A 24389-nucleotide genomic window follows, 5' to 3' on the forward strand; every position below is an offset into this window, starting at 1 on the left:
GGAGGATGGGAAAGGCAGCAGAGCACAACAGACACTAGTATGGCAATATGTAAATCAATGGATGTGTAACTGATGTGATTCTGCAATCTGTGTATGGGGTGAAGGTGGGAGTTCATAACCCACTTGAATCAAAGTGTGGAATATGATATGTCAAGAAATTTGTAATGTTTTGAACAACCCACAATAAAAAATTAAAAAAAAAAAGAAAGTGCAGGGAGTGCTTCAAAGAGGTCAAGGACAGGGGAATTTGGCTGGCTACTGGCTATGAGCTCAGGGAGCACAGGAGACAGCTTCCAGGAATGGGAAAGGTTGGGGAGAGGTCTGAGAAGAAAACATACAGAATTATATAGGGTGGGGATTCAGCTATCACAGGTGAATCAAATCCACAGTGTCTTGTAGAAAGTGGTGTAGACCGAGTTACAGGAAGCACTTAATGAGATTCACCTTGAGGGCCTCAAGGATGTGAACTTGGCAAGCAGGGAAAAGTGAAGCAGCGTCTCTTCTCTCCTGCAAATGACCCTGTAGAGATGTTCTAAGGGCCAAGAAACAGCCCCAGAGAAAGAGGAAATTTTCTGACCTATCCCTTTCCTTAATGGCAGCTTCATTCTTTCCTTGAGGGTTACAAGTGGTAAAACTAAAGGCCAGAGAGGCGAAGGGTTCCACATAGGCCAGTGATGGAAGGGATGTAGATAGGGTGGGCCTCTTACTCACCTCTCTCTCTCCAAGGACTCAGTTTTTAAAAGTCTGTTAAAGTGTTTTTCTACACAACCATTTTTACCATGAGTCTTGTTTTCTTAGAAGAAGTTGTGAAATTACCAGGGAAAGAAGCGCCGAAGGAATCAGTTTAAAAGTGACCCACCAAATGTATGGAAATAGGAGGGCAAAGAGGCAAGTTCAAGGTCTTAAGCAGATGGCAACAAAACAAACACTGACACAGGCGACTGACTCCAGGTGGGGCTACGGTTACTATTTACGTACTTCCTGAGTAAGTCAGGCAGTGAAGTCAGGAGATGGGGCTTCTGATTCTGATAATCTATCTTCAAAGATAGGGTCAAAGCTAGATCATGGAACACCAGGTTTTTGAGTGTACTGTGCTTTACAATTCATTCGTACCTAGGGAAATGATGGCGAATAAAGAGAGCTCAATGGTATGAAGCACCAGGATGTCTGTCATGAACTTGACAAGCTAAACACTGTGTGTTTGGTATTGTTATTATCCCCCCTCCATCCAATGAAGAAACTGAGTCACAGAGTCATGAATGAGATTTCCAATTAGAACCTGGTGGAATCATGATTCTCCCCTCCCTGACTACAACCTTGCTCTAAGCGCTACCTACTCTACCACTGTGATTCGTACGTTCATGAAATGGATAGAAAGCAGAATTTGTCTTAATTCCTACGTTCTATTTTCCTTTCCTTTTTCCTTGAAGAAAAACATTTATTCTAAAAAAGAATTGGGCAATTTTAATCTAAGACTCCAGAAAATTACCAAGCACCTCAGAGAGAAACACAGATCTACATCCTGTTACTATTTAATAGACTTCAGTGACATGTTCATTAAAGCTGTAACTTAGTAATTGTTATAAAAATGTGGAGAAAAATATTTTGTTGTACAGATTTGTTAAGCTATATCCTCAAGATGAACTAAAAAATTAAAAAGCATCTATAAAAAGTATTCATTATTTTTCATCCAAGATACAAAGTAAGTAATGTACCTAAGGTTACTTTAAAGTAAAATTAACATTTTTCATATTTTAATTTTACAAAATAATAGCCTTCAGGTTTTCAGTTCTTTTTATTTTATTTTATTTTTTAAAGTTTTTTGTTGTTATTGCAATTACAAAAGAATGCTTTGGCTAAAAACAAAATAAAACAAAAAAAATTCACATACAACAAAGCATGTTTAAATATCAATTCTTATATTTTATTAAAGATACCTTTCATTGTAAATGAAAAAGGAACAGCAACCCTATAGCACTGGGAAATGATGATTTTTCTTTTGCAGTTTTTTACACTTTCAGCATATTCAACCTTCTCCCTCCGCATGAACTTACATGAGTATTGAGTGAGTTATAATATCATAAAACAAAATAATCTGTTCGACAATTTGATTGTAAAGCTTATAAACTGCATGGCATTTTATTTGATTTGGTGATATTTGCAGTCTACACATAGTATTAAAAAACTGTTAAAATAGTGTTCAGATATGTTTCAAAGTGTGCTCTATTTGGGTGTTTTCTTTTAATTTCTTTTCATTCATTCATTCATTCATTTAAATGCCTACTGGGTGCCAGACATTATGATAAGTATGGGGAGTTTTTTGACTTTCATGAAGCTATGGTTTCTGTGGTAAATATATCAGATATTTCAGCAGAACATTTTTGAAGGGGTAGAATCCTTAGCAACCTCAAAAGTTACTATACAAATGGACTGAAATTCTGCTCCTTCCGCTCACAATTTCACAATGATTTGGAGCTACTAACTGAATTCTCTCAAAAAACAGTTTAGAAAGGTCTTCTGTTTTTTGTTTAGCACTAAATAAACAATGGCCCAACCCCCAATATAAGTAAGCTCCATGTATATGTAAAAAGAATACTCGAATAAATTTCAGTATTCAAACTAAAGCCATAAGAATGGCCAACCCTTTTGACCAAATCAGGAGCTCTTCTGCAAGAAAGACATATGTGGTATATTTGAGGAGAATGAAGATGAAGGTAAAGGTTTTCATCAACCTTCACAGGATCCTGAATAAACTCTAAATATCACAGAATTAGATGGACTTCAACTGATGGTACTTATGGGCTGTAGACCTCAGCTTTCAGAGATAACAGATTTTAAAATTATTACCTATTAACACTGTCACTCCTGTTAGAACCCACAGGTCTGTGAATATGGGCCAGCATTTACTTCTACATGTGGATATTGAATTCTAGACTCAATTGAGAGCCACAAATTATTCTATTAATCTGGAATCTCAAATGATCTAATCAAGTCTTTAAAATGTTTAAGCTATAACAATAAAATGTTTAAGGCAGACCCAACGCAGATAGTCAGGATTTTGACATTATATGCATTAATGTTTGTAGTTTTGGTGAATACTGGTTGGATAATGAAAATGGGTTTCAAAAAATAAATAAATTTGGAAATAAGCCTCAACTTGATACTTGAATTCCTTCCATCACAAACCAAAGGATGGTAAAACTGAACTGAGATAAAGAACATTTTATTCAACAGTGCCTTGAGAGCCCAAGGAGGAGTTAATTCTGAAAATTTAAAAATTTCTTCCAAAATCAAAGTCCTGCTCTACAAGAAGATTTTTTTTTTCTTAATGACAGCCTGAGGCTCAAGAACATGAGTAACAAGTTTTTAAAAAAGGGAAAAACTACAAAATAGTTTCTTTGAATCAATAGCCCCCTAGGTTTTCCAGTAGTTCCCCAAGTTCCAGAGAGTTTCTCAATCACACTCAAGGGAATTTAAAGAATCATGTATATTTTCTTTTGAAGAATATTATGTATTTTTTAAAACAAGAATACATCAACTATAGAGAAGCTTCTTAAATTATTAAGAATTTACCTTTATAATTTCCTATAACCTTCAATATTCATGCATATTTTTTAAAATTCAGCCTCTCAAATTCAAATAAAGGAGTGAAAATTAGTTATTCACCATTGTTTCCAAATATCTTTATCTTTTGACACAATACTTGAAATGAAACATGAAGGAAATAACTCTCTTCGATACAATTTTTTTAAATTTTAAATGAGTACAAAATTATAAAAAAATCATTGTGCTTATTCTAACATTTATGCTGTGAAACTTACCAGGATCTTTCTCAAGTCCTGTGGAAGAGGAGATCTTGGGTGGTACTGACAAACCAGGAAGAATGGGAAAGGCTTCTAAAGAATCCACCATTCTGTTTCCAAAACATAAAGTTAGATCTGTATGACAACCTTCAAGGCTATGTTACAGGATTAAGTGCTAGTCTCAGCGTCTCCAGCCCACAAAACAAACCTGTAGCACCCTCAGTGACATGCAGAGTCAATATTTATTATTGAAGAAAGATAAAATAATAACAAACTTTTCTGAGCAAGGATAACAAATAGGAATATCTGCTCTCTGTACTGGCCCTAACAAAAATCAGGAAAATGAATAAGCATCGTGTCTATTTCTTTGTTGTTTTACAAGAGATTTTAACACACTTTCCTAACATGACTTGGGGAGCTTCAACCAAGTCATCTGAATCAAGAGTTCAGTACCACATAGAATTTTATCAAATGTAAATAGCAAAATGAAAGAAAATAAAAATCACTCCTAATCCCATCAGCATGACATTTTATTTTACAAACCCTTTTAATGCTTCCTTTGGGTCAGATACTATTCTAAGTATTTTACACATCTTCCCTGAATTAAACCTACCAACAATGTGTAGTTACTATTTTAATACCCATTTCATACATGAATAAATTGAAACATTTAGGTGTCAAATAATATATAGTTCAGATTGCCCATCCAGAAATTGGTAAAGCTAGGATCTGAAGTCAGGCATTGGGGCCTCAGAAATTATATTACTATTTTATACCATCTCCATGTGTCAAGAGTATTTTAATATATGACACTCCTTTATTTGAATTTGAGAGGCTGAATATATTCCAAACCCTCTCTATGTGCATGAACTTTCTAATTTGTTTGCACTTGGTATTATATCATGAATAAAAATACAAAGATGCACATTTTGGCCCATTATATTTTGGTATCCCATTGTATGGAATTCCATTGTATACTGACAGCTTATTTACCAGTCTTCTTTGGCTGATTACATAAGTTGCTTGTACACTTCTGTTATTTGTAAATAAGGATGAAAATCTTTGAGCTTTCAAATTTGTGCACCTGTTTAATTCTTTTTTCTTACTAAAAATGAATAAAAATGGAATTGAGGTTCAAACATTCTGTAAATTTTATAGAAGTTTTTGCTACTTTAAAACATTTTGCTGACCGAAATACTAGGGTATATAAGGGCAGAGCCTGTGACTGTCCTGTTCAGAGTGACATACTTGAGATAGAGTAGTCACTCAGCAAATGGCAAATAAATGACTAATTCATAGAATCCATTAGTTTATCTGTCACTCTTGTGGCATGCCCACAGATTTGGCCAAAATATGTGAACAAAATATGGAACACTTGAATATATAGGCAGTTTTGCAAAATTTCATATGAAATTCTAGAATTGACTTATATCCTAGCAAGAATGGGGTAAAATATATTAATCAGACACAGCTTGCTTTACTTTCCAATATGTGGTCCATGGCTTAGTATTAATCTCTAAACTAGAACAAACAGCATTTTCTCTGTGATTCCCTACTAATGAAATATTCTACTAGAAATAGACAACCCATTTACTCAAGCAAAATATTTGACAAACATTAAGGTGAAATGACAAAGTGTTTCAACACAAATAAGAAATGCCATCAGGGATCCTACTGCTATTGTATAATATTCTCATTCTGTTTTTAAATTGATCATAATTAACCTCCACATAGACTGTCATGTGCCCTTTGGAAATTCTCACTGATCATAGAACTAGGGGAAGAAATCTAGGTTCACTCACCTGAATTACAGAGTGCCTATACAGAAATGCAGTTGTCATACTTTTAAAGGCTCCATATATCATCAACTAAATAATATATTCTATACCATCTCTACGTTTATAGGTACATAAATGCATATGAACTTTCTAATTTGTTTGCACTTAGTATTATATCATGATAAAAATACTATATCATCAACTAAAATATTATATCATCAACTAAAAAATCAGCACTGGTAAATAATTGAATAAGTAAATTTTTGTTGCTATAAAATTAACATTTAGACAAGGGAAGATGGCGGCGAGGGGAGTGCATTACCCCCGTGTGCTGCTTCACTGTGTGGGAGTATGACAAGTCAGGACGGCTAAAGGATATCTTGTTAGGAATTTCCAGCAATAGTGGGGTGCTCCGGAACCTGGAGGAAGGATTTCCATCGCATGAGGATCGGCTACGGGGACTCAAACGCGAGAGGTTTGTCGCACAGAGGGTAACACGGCTTATTCAGCAAATCGCCCCGCGGCTAGAGTCTGCAGCGCGCGCTGGGATAGAGACACAGGGTTACAGTGCTGCAGATTCTGCCAGCCGCGCAAGCACCGTACTCAGGGCTGAATTCTGGGTTCGAAACGGGGGAAAGGAAGCGGTCCATCTCGGTTCTCCACACCGGTCAGACCACAGAGGAGGCCAGCAGCCACCATGATGGTAAACTGACGTCACCTACCCTGTTTTAGACTGACCGCAGCTCATTCAGCCATAGATCAGGTAATTTCAGGCTGCAATTCACCTGCGGCTTGCAGACAGATTGCTAGGGTTCAGCGCCTGGGTGCTTCTTAGAACCTGAGCTTATCGGAGCGAACACCGAGCGCGGGGCGGCCGAGTTCCGGCTCCCGGAACCGTCCCACGGAGCCTGCGGAGGCTGCTTCTTGGACCCTGCTCCTATCAGAGCATACAACAAGCACTAAGCAGCCGAATTCCGGCTCCCGGAACTGAGCCCGCGGGGACTGCTTCTTGGAGCTTACACTTATAGGAGCTTACACCGAGCACGGAGCGGCCGAGTTCCGGCTCCCGGAACTTCCCTGGACCGGGGCTAGGAGCCCGCGGAAACTGCTTCTCGGTCCGGGTCCTGCTGAGGGCCGGTCAGGACTCACCCGTTGCTTTGGTTGCCCGGCAAGGGGAACGAAATGCTGCCATTCGCATAGGATACCAACATGGCAGAGATCTGATGTCAGCAGAAAGCGGCGGAGGAGAGAACTTCATCAATTCCAGCGGTGACATAAGCAGTTGGTCTCCTGGTAGGGGGGGTGAGGCACAGTCACCCGAGTCTCCTCAATTTGTCGTTGAGCCAGAGGGGAGAAGCCGGGCCGCTGCCAGCGCCCGGAGCAGGCCCAGCGGCTCGCCAGCGTGGTGACCGCGTGACCCCAATTGGAGAGGGGGCGGAGCGGAGCCGCCACCCGCACCCGCAAGGTGGGCAGACCCGCGACCCAGTGGTACATGGGCGTGGTAGGAGGGGCAGGGCAGAGCCGCCGTTCGCGCTTGCAAGGTAAACAGACCTGTGACAGCCGGGCGGGTCAGGCCCAGTGGCCTGCCAGTGTGGTACACATGTCACCCCAACTGGAGTAGGGGCAGAGCAGATCCTTCTCCCACGCCCGGATCAGGCCCTGCCGGTGTGGTGGTCACGTGACCCCAATTGGAGTGGGGGCGGAGCGGAACCGCCACCCGTGCCCGCAGGGTGAGCAGACCAGTGATCAAACTGCAGATCAGACCCAGGGGTCCGCAGGCGTGGTAGGAGGGGCAGGGCAGATCCGCCGCCCGCGCCTCCAAGGTAGGCAGACCTACAACAGACCGGCGGATCAGGCCCAGGAGCCTGCCGGCGTGGTACAAACACCACCCTAATTGGAGTAGTGGCAGAGCAGAGTCGCCGCCCGTGCCAGGAACAGGCCCAGCGTCCTGCAGGCGGGGTAGTCACGACACCCCATTTGGAGTAGGGGCAGAGTAGAACCGCCGCCCGCGTCTGCAGGGTAGGCAAACCTGCAACCGACTGGCGGATCAGGCCCGGTGGCCTGCCGGCGTGGTACACTCGTCACCCCAATTGGAGTAGGGGCAGAACAGAGCCGCCGCCAGCTCCCAGAACAGGCCCAGTGACCTGCCGGCGTGGTAGCCACGACACCCCAATTGGAATAAGGAGAGAGCAGAGCCGCCGCCCGCACCTGCAGGAAAGATACGCAAGCAGTATGAAAAGACAAGGAAAGAAAGGACCACAAGCAATGCAGGTCAACGCAACTTTAGAAGAGGTAACAGCTGCAGCAGATGGAATGTCAGATAAAGAATTCAGGATATACATGCTTCAGATGATCTGGAGTATCAAGGAAGACATTAAACAGCAAAATCAGACAATGAAAGATCACTTCGACAATGAATTACGCAAACAAATCCAGGAAGCAAAGGATCAACTATACAGGGAGATAGAGGTTATAAAAAACAAACAAACAGAAATCCTAGAAATGCAGGAAGCAATAAACCAACTTAAAAACTCAATGGAGAATACTACCAGCAGAGTAGAACACTTAGAAGATAGAACATCAGACAATGAAGACAAAGTATTTCAACTGGAAAAGAACATAGACAGCTCAGCAAGACTGTTAAGAAACCATGAGCAGAACATCCAAGAAATATGGGATAACATTAAGAGACCAAACTTAAGAGTCATTGGGATACAGGAAGGTACAGAGCTCCAAACCAAAGGAATGAGCAGTCTATTCAATGAAATAATACGAGAAAACTTCCCAGACTTGAAGAATGAGACAGAATCCCAAATCCTAGAAGCCTACAGGACGCCGAATGTGCAAAATCATAAGAGATCCACACCTAGACACATTATAATGAAGATGCCCAACATACAGAATAAGGAGAGAATTTTAAAAGCTACAAGAGAAAGGAAGCAGATTACATTTAGGGGTAAGCCAATCAGGATAACAGCTGATCTTTCAACACAGACTCTGAAAGCTAGAAGATCCTGGAATAACATATTTCAAACACTGAAAGAAAATGGGTTCCAACCAAGAATTGTGTATCCAGCGAAATTAAGCTTCAGGATGGAAGATGAAATTAAAACCTTCCACGATAAACAAAAGTTTAAAGAATTCGCAGCTAGAAAACCATCTCTTCAAAACATCCTCGCCAAAGCATTACAGGAAGAGGAAATGGAAAATAACAATGAAAACCAACAGTGGGAGGTAGGACAGTAAAGGGGGGGGAAATAATCAAAGAGGAAAACAAACCATGTTTAGTAACAGAAATAAACAAATATGGCTGGAAGAACAACCCATATCTCAATAATAACCCTAAATGTTAATGGCTTAAACTCACCAATTAAGAGACACAGGCTAGTAGAATGGATCACAAAACAAGACCCAACAATATGCTGCCTACAGGAGACGCATTTGATAGGAAAAGACATACATAGGCTGAAGGTGAAAGGTTGGGAAAAATCATATCACTCATATGGACTTCGGAAACAAGCAGGAGTGTCCATACTCATATCAAATAAAATAGATTTCAAGCCAAAGTTAATCAAAAGGGATAAAGAGGGACACTACATACTGCTTAAGGGAACCATACACCAACAAGACATAACAATCATAAATATTTATGCCCCAAACAATGGTGCAGCTATGTTCGTCAAACAAACTCTTCTCAAGTTCAAGAGTCTAATAGACCACCATACCATAATCATGGGAGACTTCAACACACCTCTCTCGCCACTGGACAGATCTTCCAAACAAAAGTTGAATAAGGAAACTATAGAACTCAATAACACTATTAATAACCTAGACCTAATTGACATATATAGAGTATACCACCCAACATCAAGCAGTTACACTTTTTTCTCAGCAGCACATGGATCCTTCTCAAAAATAGATCATATATTATGTCACAGGGCAACTCTTAGACAATATAAAGGAGTAGAGATAATACCATGCATCTTATCTGATCATAATGGAATGAAACTGAAAATCAACGATAAAAGAAGGAAGGAAAAAGCATACATCACTTGGAGAATGAACAATAGGTTACTGAATGATCAATGGGTTATAGAAGACATCAAGGAGGAAATTAAAAAATTCTTAGAGATAAATGAAAACACAGACACAACATATCGGAATCTATGGGACACATTGAAAGCAGTTCTAAGAGGAAAATTCATTGCTTGGAGTTCATTCCTTCAAAAAAGAAAATTAACATTTAGAACGCACCTACCTTTAACATTATTGTCATCAAGAGTATTTTAATATATGACAATGAATCTTTGAATTTAGAATTCAAAAGTAGATTGAAGAACTTCAATCTACTTAAACTTAAATTTGAAAATGCAGAAATACCCCCATTTGTTTTTTTCTCTGCCAGTTAAGAAACAGAGAAATTTGAGGGAAAAGTAAGAAATCATATTTTTATAAGACTCATATTTTTCACACTTTATTTAAGAAAATTTATTTCATGTGGCTAGAGTGTTTTATGGTTTACCTAAAAATGCTATGTGTCACCTTAACAATTAGTACTTTCTAAGGCATCTTCAGGGGAACTGTAAATAGTTTATATACAAGTAATCTCACAGGGGTCTATGTGACTTGAACAGAAACCTTGCCAGATCTCTCAAAGAGCTGGGCAATTCTTGATAATTATTCCTAGAATGTAATTGTTAACAATCCCCTACCTGGTTTCCTGACTGATTCTATCTTCCCTCTGTTGCTTGTATTCTCAGTGCTGCTTTCTGATATACATTACATGGAGAACTAGATTTCAATAAATATATTTGGTTCAATGACTTTTTTATCTATTTAAGCATAGATTTTCAAAAAACCCAAGTCACCATGTCCCAAAACACTTATTTGTCCTTTCCTCCACATCATTTCCATCACACTTCTAACATTAATGAAATGAAGCTAACCGCTAAGGTAGAAAACAAGTTACCACCATAAACTAGCTATAAATAAAGACAAGGCGGCCCAGGTGGATTGAAGTTCCGGCTTTATGTGCCCAGGGCTGTTATTGAAGTACATGCACTTGCTCTTAATTTCAAAGGGGGTTGATATTCCTCATTAAACAGGACATGTTTTCATTAAAAATGGTAAGTTAGGGTGTCGTGAGATCTTAATCTTCCACCAGTTGCAGAAGAAACAATTCTCTGAGAAATATTCAACCCTCTTGAGAAAGACATTATACTGAAAGATATTATACCTGATCAGATTTATTATTCATGAGTACTCCACTTGTCCCTAAATCATTATTCTTCTTCCCTGGATTACGAGCCTCACCTAAATACATTGAAATTGATTTTCAGATGAGTTTTGTTAACTTGAAATTCTAAACTCTTTCGTTCAATTGCTTTATTAACTAGTCTTTTCATAGCTAGCCACTCTACTCAACCTTTTCTAGACGTTGGGTTAAACTTGGAAAAACCAGAAAGGAGAATTTTTTAAAAACTGTTAAATTCCCAGTACAATTTCTTTCCCTCTGTACTTAGTGTCCTTCCTTATCATAGATAAAACTAAAGCTGCAGTACTGAAGCTACAGACACATCCACTGCTCCACATTTGCATATCATGTTACACTTAAGCCAAGAAAGTGGTCACCCTGCACATGGATCTCCTTGTATTAAGCACAATTTGCAGCATCAATATTGGAAGACATAGGCTATTCTTTACAGCCATAGTAGCATCTTCTCCAATTTCTGCTATTTATAGTTTGTACCAAAAATTACCCCCCTTTCTGACCATGTTTTATTAATGGAACAATGTAAAATAGTGTTAGCAACACATTTTAACAGAGCAGTGTTTATAGTCTGAAAGTATGTCTCCCAAAATATGTGCTGAAGGCCTGTGAGTGGTTCTATCTGCAGCCTGAGGGCCAACAGTTGTGTACACAATTTTCAAGTTTTCTTGAAGAAGACAGTGATGCAAATCTGTAGAACAATTCAGAGAAGTAACTGACCCATCTCCAAACACTTGGAAAGCAGAAGCAAGGCTCAAAATTCCTATGTTCAAACTGTGTTCTGTAGAACCAGCCTCACCTTCTGTTAGGGAAAGACTAACCTTTAATTATTAGATTTTAAAAGGAAAATTATAACTTACTCTGCTCCATAATTGCTGCAGAAGAGTTATTAAAATTCCTAACTTATGTAATATTATCATAAAATATGGCATTTTTCTCAAGAAAGACACAAATTGAATTTGAGCTTATGCACTGTAAAACCCAGATGGTTTGCTTAACTACTCAGACATCCTCCAGTTCAAAAGTTAATTGAACTGAAAACTAAAATTTTGATAATTGATATGCTTTGAGGGACTCAAGTAGAAAGATAAATTAGCCTCATGCATGGGGTGTTAATAGATAGATTTGAGAAACCATGACAATTGGCCAGAGAATATTGGCAAAGTACAAGAAATATACATTTTCTATAGGTTATTTAATTACCTATTACCTGGACTTCCCGGGTTGCTGTTGCTTTTCTTTCTCCATTTTTTTACTCACGGGTTCAATATCAATCATTATTTTATGCAGTTTAACTGGTTCTGGAATTTAAGGGGGAGAAAAAGCTTTAAGTGTGTAATGCCTCGTAGTTTTCAAGTTCTAAATGCACTTTTCAAATGAAATTGCAAATCACAGATTTTTAATAAGAAGAGGTACAATATCCTTCAAAACAATTACCAACACAGAGATACTCAAAGAACACACTCGTGTGGTTTTTTTTCACCCTATGCTTCTCAGATGCTTTGCAATTACTAAAATTTAGGACTGAAAAGTATAGAGTAAATGAACTGCATATATCAGAAAGGAAACAGATCCCAGAAAAACGCCTGGGACAGCACAGCACATACCAGTGAGCACAAGCCGCTTCCTTCACACACAGGCAGCATGACCCTAGTCCTTATCAGCACAAAACTTCATTTTTATAGGCAGGCCTGATATTTTAAAATAATTCAGCAAATCGTAGTTAATGCAAATAGAAACACTTTTAAAATCTCATCATTTAATAGAGTTAAGACCAAAAAGTCCAGAAGAGGCAAAATCTTGCTTCAAAAAATCTAGTTTTTAGAATCTAAAGAGAAATTTACATCAATATTTTTAAATATCCATTATTTTTTATCCTGTAGAGAAAATGGGACAAATACATAATCTTAAGTATTATAACAAAAATACTATGTCAGAAATTTAATGAACACCTTTTAGCTCCTTGCTCAGGCACAATACAAGATACAGAGAAAACACAAGATGAAACCCTGTGCTTTAGAAAAATGGATGAACTAATTGAGGGTCTCTATGTCAGCAAACAAAAGCACACTGGGCCATATTAAGTAATTTAGATTTAAATGTATAACAGGGAATACAAAATTGGGGGAGAAATGGAAAGAAGAACATCGATGTTTACTATTTATAATGTAATTGGAGGACTGGTTAGTATTGTCTATAAATTATCCCATGGACCTCAGAACAGTCATTTTTGGCAAGGTACCTTCAACACATGAGGAAGAGCAGCTTTCTCAAGATCCTGGAAGGTCAGACCCAGGACTTATGATGTCCATCACTGTGCTCTACTGAAGTGCCTCCTCATGCAAAGAGACAATTCCAGCCCCACTGACCTCAGAGGATGACTAAAAGCTCGTCCACCACAGTTTATGTACAAATACACATGGTAGGTTGAGGAATGGCTCTCTAAGTGGTGGGAATAGAGAGTTCAGGAGAAAACTTTTTAAGTTTGTCTTCAAAGCAGAAGAAGCATTTAAAAATATTTACCATATGCCAAGTGTGCTAATTGCTAAATATGGATTCTCATATTTTTCTCACAACCACCCCATAAATTGAATATCATCATTACCCACATTTCACTGATGAGGAAACTAAAGCAGAGAAGTAGCAAATAACTTTCACAAAGATATGTAACTCGGAGTAGGTAGAAGAACATTCAAACTCAAACAGGCAGTCCCCCAAAACTGCATTCTTAATCATTCAATGCTCTGTGGGCATCTCCGTTTATATACTTATGGATATCTACCTAATGAAAACTTCGACACTGACTCCAAGAGAGTAGAGATGGATGTAAGCCACAATCATTAATAAAACACGATTGCCACTCTCAGTGGATGGCATAAGTGACAGCGAGAAGAAGCACGGCAGGAAGTAAAGGAGGAAAACATAGGTGGGGAGGAAGCCCGAGAAATGCAAGCCAGATATCTAGAGACTGACTTTTATAGTGGCAATAAGGAAATAATGCTGCAGAAAGACAGCAATGGACCTTAAGAAAGTCTTAGAATCCACAGGAGGTTTTCATTTTGTTGTTTGGCCTTTCAAGACAGGAAAACTGCTGCATGTGTCAAGTTAGATGTGGAAGAAGCCGACTGTCCATCAAAGATTGCTGATGCTTACATCCAAACACACTGCAAATTTGACATCATGAGCTGAGAACGGATGGACTGCAAATCAGGGGAGGAGGTGTGGAGGTGTTGTTTAAGTGTTATATTATTTTGAGAAGAATGCTCTGTGGGCATTTTTATTTATTACCTAAATGTGCTATGAAAACTCATAATGATTATCTCACATTTATAAAAATGTACATATATTCACTGTGAGTACTGGTTTATTCATTGACAGATGCACAGTGGAAATATGAAGAATGCATACCCCAGTGGAGACCCCTTATGATCAGGATAAAGACATGAGAATAGATTCTGGCCAATCAGATGTGAGCAGATGTGAGTCACACCAGGCCCAGGCCTTAAACTGTTCCTCCAGCCTGCTTCCCCTGCCTGTGTCCTGGGAAGCAAGTCCACAAAATAGTAGAGCCACAACATGGAACTGTCTATCACACTGTGATGGAGGGAAGAAGGGCAGAATAAATCTTCATTAAATGTGAAACAAGCCACTGAGAATCAGTGTTTATGTGTCACTCAGCAGAGCCCAATCTTGACTAATACTTACACTAAACTAAAATTAACAACGGCGCCTATCTTTGAAGAGAAGGAGGGTGAAATATTATAGGGACTTTCCCTCTCAACATTATGTGTCTCTTTTTGTACTTCTCAAAGGTTTATAATGAGCTGTGTTACTATAATAATTAATAAAGCAAAAGAGTTACTATAAAAATAAAACAAACAATATGCCTTTTTGGAAGACTGTTAAAATCTTTAGGCATAATCCATTTAAGTGCTAAACTAAAAGCCCTATAGTACCAGTTAACTGAATCGTGTTAGGACTGCATCCAAAATACAAAGTAAATACAGTTTTCCCCCTTAAATAGCAACACAGAATTAAAGGAAACATCTTGAAAGGCAATTAAGACATGGGAACCCGACACTGGTTCCAATTAGCTCACCCTATTGGGAGAATAGACTCACTGTGTGACTCTGAGAAAACTACAACATCTCTGAGTTGATAACTGATTGCCTTTTTGTAAAATCTAGTCCTTAAATCAACCTCATAAAACTCTAGAATTTCAGTTCTAGAACATGAATTATTAATCTCTTCTGATTGGAACAGTTAGTACAAGAAAGAGAGAGGAAAAGAAAAGACAGGTTAACTGATGAATATTTTGAGGTTGTGTGATGAAATCAGATAAAAGGAACATAATACATTAGGAATGTCAACCAGACGCCTCCAGTCCTTAAGAGTATTTGCCACAGTGGCCTCAGAGTCACTCTGCCATCAATTATTCATTTACCAAAAAGCAATTGCCTATTCAATTTCCTGCACTTTTGACTTTTTCACCTCTTTCTAGGGCTCATTTTAGTCTGACCTTCTCCAGCTGTTGTGTGTGCCTCATGGTTCTTTCCTTGACTAGACTCTTTTTTTTTTTTTTTTTTTGGTAATGAGAATTGCACCCAGGGATGCTTAACCACTGAGCCAAATCCTCAGCTCTTTTTACTTTCTATTTTGAGACAGGGTCTTGCCAAGTTGCTAACAGCCTCACTAACCTGTTGAGGCTGGCTTTGAACTAGTGATCCTCCTGCCTCAGCCTCTCCAGCTGCTGGGATGACAGATGTGTACCACTGTGCCCATCTCCTTGACTATATATACTCTTACACTTCACTTGAATGATATGGCCCACTACCATGGTTATGCTTGTTACCTAAATGTGCATGAATCACAAATCTATGTGTCTTGCTCAGACCAGAAATCTGGTATCCAAGAAGCAGCAATTATTCCTCTTCTAAAATAACTTTTTTCTAAAATAACTTTTACCCATTCTTCTGGTGCTTCCTAATTAGAAAAATCCGGTTACATTTATGTTACAGCTTCTCAATACATTCCCCAGGGCTCTTTGTCTTTCTTGTTTTCTATCTCTTTACACTTCACTGGTAAATTTCTTAACATTTCTTACAAATTTTATTTTGACAATATCTTCAATTATTATAGATTGATTTCTAAAAGTTCCCTATAGTTCTTTACAGAGCTTTCTGAATATTTAATAGTCTCTAGTTCATTTATGTTTATACTTTCATATTTTAAAACATTAGGTTTACTTATTTCTATTCTTTATCAGATAATTCAAATACCTATTGGTCTTTGTGTATCTAAGTCTAGTTGTGGGGAGTGGCTCAGTCTCAGTCCTAGTGGTTTACTTCCTGATACATTTTTATTTTATACATTTTTATACATTTTTATTTTACATTGGAAACTCATATTATATGGGAATGGGGATTATTTACATATTCTATAGAAATAATTATTTGTATATTCCATAAGAATATGAATTATTTGTGTTGAATGCAACTTGGGATTAAGAACTATTGCTCAAAAGATAATTTGCATTTGAAGTTGAGGGCATTTTCAACTCATGACAATTTTAATTTCTCACTTTAGGGATTTTTGAGATACCAGTAATATGAATTCTGATTCGATCCCAAGTGAGTTTTTTTGTGGTTATGAATTACATGAGAAAACTTTTACTCTCCTCACCCCAGTTTCACTTTCAGGTGTCTCCCCAGTTTCAGATGTGCCCACCTTTCCAGGGCTAAGGGGCTCAGGCTGGGGGAGCCTCTGACCTAATGTCCCATCATGCAGTGACACAGGTATTTTCCCTGTGCCTTGCTCATCAAGGTCCAATGAAATTGAAAGCTTGGGGCCACCAGAGATAAGCCTCTCCTCCTCCCAGGTGCAGAAGTGGGGTTCTGTCCTAAAATACCTTCTTGGATTTGTTCTTCTGTTTTTTTTTTTCCATTTGGATTCTCAGGTGCTCTACAAAAATATGTTAAATAAAGGAATGTTTTAAATGATTTTCTCCATATTACTAGTCACTCACATTTAAAGACTCAGCTGAAGGGATACTATCTATTTTGACATTGAAACAATTTGCACTACTCATCATTTCCCTGGTCCACCTCCCATTTATTAGTCTGTAAACTCTCATAATGTGGGCTGAAACTTAACTCTTCTTGAATTTTCATTAAAACCTCTTGTTAAGCCTTTGTTACATGAATCAGTAACAAAAAATATTTAGTACCTCTTATTCAGTTATGCAGTTTTGGGATATTGCTATTTTATGTTTGCCAGTGACATGGATTCATTTCTTGCTGTTTTTTTCTGAGATACTGTAGATACTATATACCTACCTCCTTCAAACTACTTCAAAGGGGAAAAGATGGGCCAATTTCTCCCTTGACCTTTGTAAATAATTCTATAATCCTCCTCCACAAAAATAAAATAAAAATCCAAGGGCTCTAATTCATGTCATATAAACACCCAAAGTGTTTAACTGAACCAATATGTCACTGGGAACTACAGTCTGAATAATTTCAAAACTGGATGTCATAAAAGGGATTGTTCACTCCATCCTGGGTGTCCCCTGGTAGAGGAACTTTCTAAAGGACATTTAGGGTGTGAAAATGGTGGGGCTAGAGGAGTTTTAAGGTCTTTTCCACAGAGATGCTTCATGATGCTATGAAAGTGCTTCACACCAGTTAAATGCAGATCTTTTTTTATTTACAAAAAACTGAGATTTTTTATATTGATTATAAAATGATTCTTTTCATTTCTTTTTAAGACCCACTATTTAAATCATATTTCATTTTATGTAAAGTAATTATAATAAATTTAAAACTTAAAAATGTTGCAAATTTATAGACAGATTCATTAGTCAAGAATGACAGATTGCAATTTACTGACATTTCACATTCTAGTGTGTGGGCTGGGTGGATGTCATATGATTTTCTACTGTTGGAATTTCCAGCACATGTGTGTTCTACAGAATGCCAATTCCTCACTGGATTGTGAACTCTGTGGTGGTTTCTTGAGGACAGGAATTGTGCTTTTATGCATGCATCCATTTATTAAATCATTCATCCAACAGGTCTTTACTGAACACCTATGATGTGTCGGGCAGTTTGGTAGGACTAAGAATGCAAGAAACATCTGGGGTTATGAAGCCCGCGTTCTGGGAGGTGAAATTAACTACAAGTAATTGAGTATTCCAACTGCGGTACTGTGGAACTTTATTTTCATTATCTCATGAATCTAAGAGAAGGAATGAAATGTATCCTTTAGCTTTATAATTGGGATACCAATTATCCTCTAGTGACATAGCTGAATCTTTGCCAGTAAGAATCATCAGTAGAGGCTTCACAAAACTGCAAGAATAAAGGGGTTGAGATTGATCTTCCCTGGACAACAACAACAAAGATACAGCTGCAGTTCAACGACTCTCCCTAACTGGAGTTTTTGCTCAGGCTTACCTAGTCCTGTCTCCCTAGACAATCACTTCTGGTTTTGACATAAGTAAAATCAAAGCAGGTGTCAGGAGGCTATTCTCCATGACTACTTTCACACATCTACAAAGTCAGAGCTTTCTGAGAAATGAATCCTAGCCCCCTAGATTAAACAGTGCTTGAAAGATAAATAAGTCATGGAGTTAAAGACAAAGACCTCAAGGGAGACTGAGAGGACCCTCCCCTTGGCCATCTATCTACCTTTCAGAGAGTAATAAACCAGGGGCCTTGACTCCACCTGATCTCTCCTGATTGGAGTTGCTTGCATTTCCATCCCCTTACTCTCCCTGTCGCTACTGTATTCAATGAAGGAGGGCAAATGTGTCAAATGCCCTAAACAAGTTCCAAGATTCCCCCATTTCAGAGTTCTTCTCCGGCGGTAATAACTCCATCATGCATGTAGACAACATCTGTCCTTCTTGTATTGGTCTCCAGGGGACTGAGGCATGAAGAACCTGAGGCAAGATACTCTGAATAATTTTATACCATCTCTAATCCACAAACCTTGTGTTTCCCATCAGGAAAGACAGAGATAGACAGACAGACGCAGAGATACCCACATACATACATGAAGATATGAAGCTTAACAGAAGCAAGACTAACATGCTTCTTTCCTTCACAGATGACATGGAAAAGAGTTAGGAACTCCAGATAGGTAAGCTTTCTTTAATCCAGCAGTTAGCCTGGCCCCTTGAAACTGTTCTTCAAGGTTAAACATCTGGGAGCTCTCACTCTCTTCTCTGTGCAACTTCTGAGGTCTCAGATTCCTTGCTTTTGTCGCAGTTCCTCAAGCTGAGCTCTGTCAGGCTACCCCCTCCATGCTGTCTCCCAGCTCCTCAGCACTGTGGAAGGAAGGCGCCTCTGGACCTCTTCAGTTTCCACAAAACACCTCAGTACTAACTATTATATTTTAGTACTAACTATCTTGTCGCAAATTTCTCTCAACTCAAAAATTTTTGAAAACTCCTTAGAAACACCCATTCCTTCAGGGGAATGAGTCGAATAGTGGTGTGTGACCGACTTAAGTTGAGGCTCACAGGCACTGGTCTCAGCAGACTGAGTCTGGAGCTCAACCCCAGCCTTGGGAAATCCATTTGGCCTCTGAGTTCCAGTTTCCTTGTTCTTAAAATTGGTGGCTGATACCTCTGAGCATCATAAAACTCATTATCATGAAACATTAAACAAGTTATAAACTCAATGCATATAAAGCAGTGAGCACTTAAGTTCTTGGGAAATACAGAACTGTTCCCCTTGTCATTTATACTTTTGTTGTCCCTTTTTCGTCTTCACTGAGCAAAGCATAAATAAGCCCGCTCTGTTTTACTTGGGTACCCTACAGGAATTCATCTTTGCTTCCCATAGGGTCAGAACTAAAGAAAATAGGAGACTCAGTTGTAACTCCAAATCCTTCTTAACATGCTTCCCCCAAATGAGGCCTAAAAGTATACAAACTGAGTCTAGAAGTAAATAAATACACAGGGACATGCTAACAAAGTTTGAGAAGTCAAAGAACTCATTTAAAAAAAAAAAAAAAAAAAAAGAACTCATTCAACCTCAGTTAGAATTCTGAGGAAGCCTGAGAGGGGAGTAACCATGGGCCAGTGGGTGACAGATACAAGAAAAAATATACCATCATGACCCAAACTCATGTGTTGCAGGGTGCAGAGAATACAAGCATTCCTGGAGAAGCCAAAAATACTGCAGTCCTTTATCGTAACCATTTCATGACCTGGACATAGCAAAGAAGACCTGGATTTATAATTTTATTCCCCAAGCAGATATTCACGGGGAAAAGGGTGTAATTTCTAGGGCAGAGCTGCTAAGCACAGAGAGTGGAAACTTTGAAGCATCAGGGAGATGTTGCAAATGAAAGTCTTCTTTATTTATTTCATTTCTGTGGCATTAATCATGTTGCATCTTGCAAGGGTGTTGTCGTTTCTCCAGCGTGCACACGCGGAGTGACTGAGCAGTGCTATGCAATGTGTCTCTCGCGCTCTGGCACTTCCATTTCATACTTCACAGTTTTAGTGTCACTTTGAGGTTTGAAATGTTTCACAGTTATTTGCTATATGTGGGTGCCAAAATTAAAAAGAAAAAAAAAAGCCAGCCTATATCACTAAAAAAGATCCAGCAAGAATAGAAAATAGTTAGTCAGATGGGAATTTTTGTCCCATTAACATTCAGAACTTTGTCAAGAATCAATTTACTTTTTATCAAAATCTAATTTATGTTCTACAGATGCGTGGTACATACAATTATTTTTATCACCACATACAGTTCTTATAAAGTTAAATATAAACCTTTATTCCTGTAGATAAGACTCTATAATTAAAGGAAATTGCAAACACCATACATCTTTCCTAGCCTCACAACTTGCCCATATGCTCCAGCACAACAAACCGCAAAGCCTCAATCCAGCCACCTGATCGGATCCAGTATAAATATTGAGTGAATTTCTATGTGTTTATCTCTATGCATTTTTCAGCTGAATGTGTGAAAGTCAATCTATTTAAACAAAGAATGACTTAGATCTGCCACAAATATGCATTCATTAAAACTGATAATGCACTGAGCAATATATTCCCTAATAGTTACTAAACAATGACAGACATTTTGCCATTAAGTTTTCTAAGACAACAGCACACCCAATGACCTCCTGCCCTCTCTCTATGTGCTTACTGTTGATCCTCTCACTGTATATACCAGAGACCCACCCACAGTCGTTGGGCATCTGACCACCTAAAAGTTGCATGTTTTTTAAATTTACTCACGTATTCTGACCAGCAGCCACCAAAAAAGACAAGTAAATAAATAAATAAATACGCAAATAATGATAAAAATGTTGGGACTCATAAAAGGAAGCATTTTGCACTTGAGAACTGTCTAGAATAAGCACCTAGCACAAATCAAACACTTAGCAGAGACTCATCCCTTTCCTCTCCTCGTCTTTTCAACTTCACAAGATGCCTCCTAAAGCTCTGTTGTCTGGTTTGTTTCATTAAGAATGGAAATTGAAAGCCATTGGTAAGCATGGAAGGAAGGCACAGAGAGGGATGAGCAAATACAGATGGAAACTCAAATAGCAACATTTTTAGGCAAGCTCTGGACCAGATTTTAATATCTGAAATTATTTTTCTGAGACAGTATAAAATAATTTTTCCACTTAGGGAGAGGGAATTTATGCTTACAATATTGGCTGTGTAAAAGATTATAATTAATTACTGGACAGAAAGAGAGTTAAGTTTTCCATCTGAAGAACCCAGCACTTATCAGAGAAACTAATAATGGCTAATTATGCAAACGTGTTGACAGCCCTAGTAAAGGTTCACAGGGCCTACTCTAGTTTCAAATATTTCAGCAGGAATTCAGGATAATTCTGAAAGTGTGCATGTGTGGGGAGAGGGCCAACCTGCCACAAACGCATGTAAGAAAGCTGATGGAGACAGTGTTAGCGTGACCTGCTTTGCGTTCTCAACCAGTCTAAATTCCAACTTGACAAAGCCATGCCAAAAATGCAAAACTATCTCCATTTTATTTTTTATTTGCAACTTACTCTTTAAATGAGTGCACAATTAAATGCTTAGCAGCAACTGAGAAACTGAACAATTTCCTTATGATAAGGATACAATTCAGCAATAATGTTACATTACTTTAAAAAGGTTTGATTTAATTTCACTACCTGAGTAGCATTATTTTTAGGCACCCTGTTGTAAGAGGAGGCCCATTGTGTCACCTGGATCTACATCCTAATGAAGGATCTTAATATAAATATTGCCCAGAGTGCTGATCAGGATGTTTTTTTTTTTTATTATTGATTGTTCAAAACATTACAAAGCTCTTGACAGTGTGTGTGTGTGTGTGTGTGTGTGTGTGCCCAACCTCAGCTTACTCATATATTATAAGCTTAATTTTGAGGGAACATAATTTGTATTTTGAGTCCCTAACACCTGATACCTCAGAATGGAACTATAATTGGAGATTGGGCCTTGAAAGAGGTAATTAAGTCAAAACAGGTATTTAGGGTAGACCCTAATCCAAAAAAATAATAATAATAATTTCACTACCTGCACTAGACATTCTGACGGTACAGTACAGGAGCCCCAAAGGACTAAAATTGTATCAAGGAGTCTCATGAAATTAACACAAAGGTCTCAAAATAAATCCATCAATTTAATAAATTTAGGAATTTATTAAAATTAACACTTCTGAGAGGCACCCTTATAGTAGAGTGGGTGGAGGGAGAGGTGGAAAGAATGGATGAAAAAATACATGCAAAACTTCATAACTATCATAACATCCCACCAAAAGTCAGGAAGTATTGGCACAGACAGTAAGACAAAGCCTACTAGCCAATTGTTTTTTGTTTTCTTATTTAGTTACGTATATGTTGCCCTTTGTGTTATCAAATATCCCATCAGATGCTGTGGGATTAACAAAAGATATAAAATGTGCAGCTTAATCCATCAATAAAATTAGAAAATAATATTTATATAAAATAAGATAAGAATTTATTTGAATACAATTTAGAAGGCAATACTTCAGAATATTCTTGTGAATTTCAAAGGGAAAATTATGACCATTAAGGGGAAAATTGGACAAATGGGTCAACTACAAGTAATGAGATGGTTTCAGAAAAGAGAGTCTATAAAACCAGAGAGCATTCATGAGGTCATAACATTCTCCAGAACACTTCCCTTATTTCAAATTCCACAACCACCCCTCCTAATGCCTTCCCTGTGCTCAGTACTACTGTTCTTTTGTATAAGCATACGAAAGGCATATTTCCAATGTATCATCTTCGTGTAAAGTTCAACAACTTGGAACAGGAGCCTCCAATTTTCTAATCTCTTTTTCCATACTGCCATCACTACAAAATATCTGGAGTAACTGCCTCTATATGTAAAGTTATTTATCTATAAATTATAGATTCACATTCTACCCTATTAGCATAGTTCATACATTATAAAACAAACACAAAATATACATTATAATCTGAATATATACAAAAAATATAAATAAGAGCTTCTTCGGACACAATCAGGTATCATTTTACTCAAGCCCCCAGAATAAGCACTTCCTATTATGATACCAGTGGATCAGAGCAGAGGTTGCCAAATGCTATGGTTGGGAAGTGTGCCCAATGGCATATGTTTTAAAGGCTTTGTCACCACCATGTGGCGCTACTGGGAGGTGGCAGATCATTTGGGGCTAAAGGAAAAAATTTAGATCACTCGGGGTATGCCCTTGACAGGTTGTTGGAATACTGGTCCCTTCCTTTCTTTGCTTCCATCTCGCCCTCTCACCACAGCCATGTACTGTACCACCCACCACAGGTCTAAAGCAATGGGGCCAAGTGATCATCAACTGGAACCTCTGAAACCATGAGCCAAAGCAAACTTTTCTACCTTTTCAGTGGCTTACCTCAGCTATTTTGTCATGGCAACAGAAAGATTATAGTATAGCAAACTATAGTCAAAGCCTAATCCAGCACACCACCTATTTTTGTACACAATCACATCCATTTGTTTACCTGTGACTTATGACAGTTTCCTCTCTACAAAGGCAGAGATGAGTAATTGTGACAAGAAAACATATGGCCCATAAAGTCAAAAACATTTAATATCTGACTCTACAGAAAAAGTTGGCTGACCTCTAGATTAGGATTAGTTTCAACATAAAAAGGAAGAGTTCTGCAGACAGAATGTTAAGAATATAGAAAATTGAAAGAAAAGAAAAGGCAAAATTGATAAAAATCTGCTAATTAAGGATGCCAATCAACATGCAAAACAGGTCAGATCATTAATTTCATATGTCAACTTAATTGGCTAAGGGATGCCCAGATAGCTGGAAAATATTATTTCTGAGTGTGTCTGTGAGGGTGATTCAGAACAGATTAGCATTTGAATCAGTAAGAAGATCCACTCTCACTAATGGAAGCAGGCACCATCCAATCTACTGAGGGCTAGAGCAGAACAAAAAGTCAGAGGAAGGGTGAATTCTCATTCTCTCTCTCTCTCTCTCTCTCTCTCTCTCTCTCTCTCTCTCTCTCTTT

At 38.3% G+C, this 24389-nt stretch overlaps 1 protein-coding gene across 1 annotated transcript in view; it reads right to left on the reverse strand.

Annotated features, from left to right (window-relative positions):
* The window catches only part of Iqcm (IQ motif containing M), a 301720-nt gene that overhangs the window by 249516 nt on the left and 27815 nt on the right, over window positions 1-24389 (reverse strand). Inside the window, exons 4-5 of the mRNA XM_048813853.1 lie at window positions 12061-12151; window positions 3822-3913 (exon numbers count right to left, since the gene is read on the reverse strand). Coding sequence (XP_048669810.1) covers window positions 3822-3913; window positions 12061-12151 — 183 coding nt within the window. The remainder of the gene's footprint in view (window positions 1-3821; window positions 3914-12060; window positions 12152-24389) is intronic.

This window comes from Marmota marmota, unplaced genomic scaffold, assembly GCF_001458135.2.
Source record: "Marmota marmota marmota unplaced genomic scaffold, marMar, whole genome shotgun sequence".
Taxonomy (NCBI): domain Eukaryota; kingdom Metazoa; phylum Chordata; class Mammalia; order Rodentia; family Sciuridae; genus Marmota; species Marmota marmota.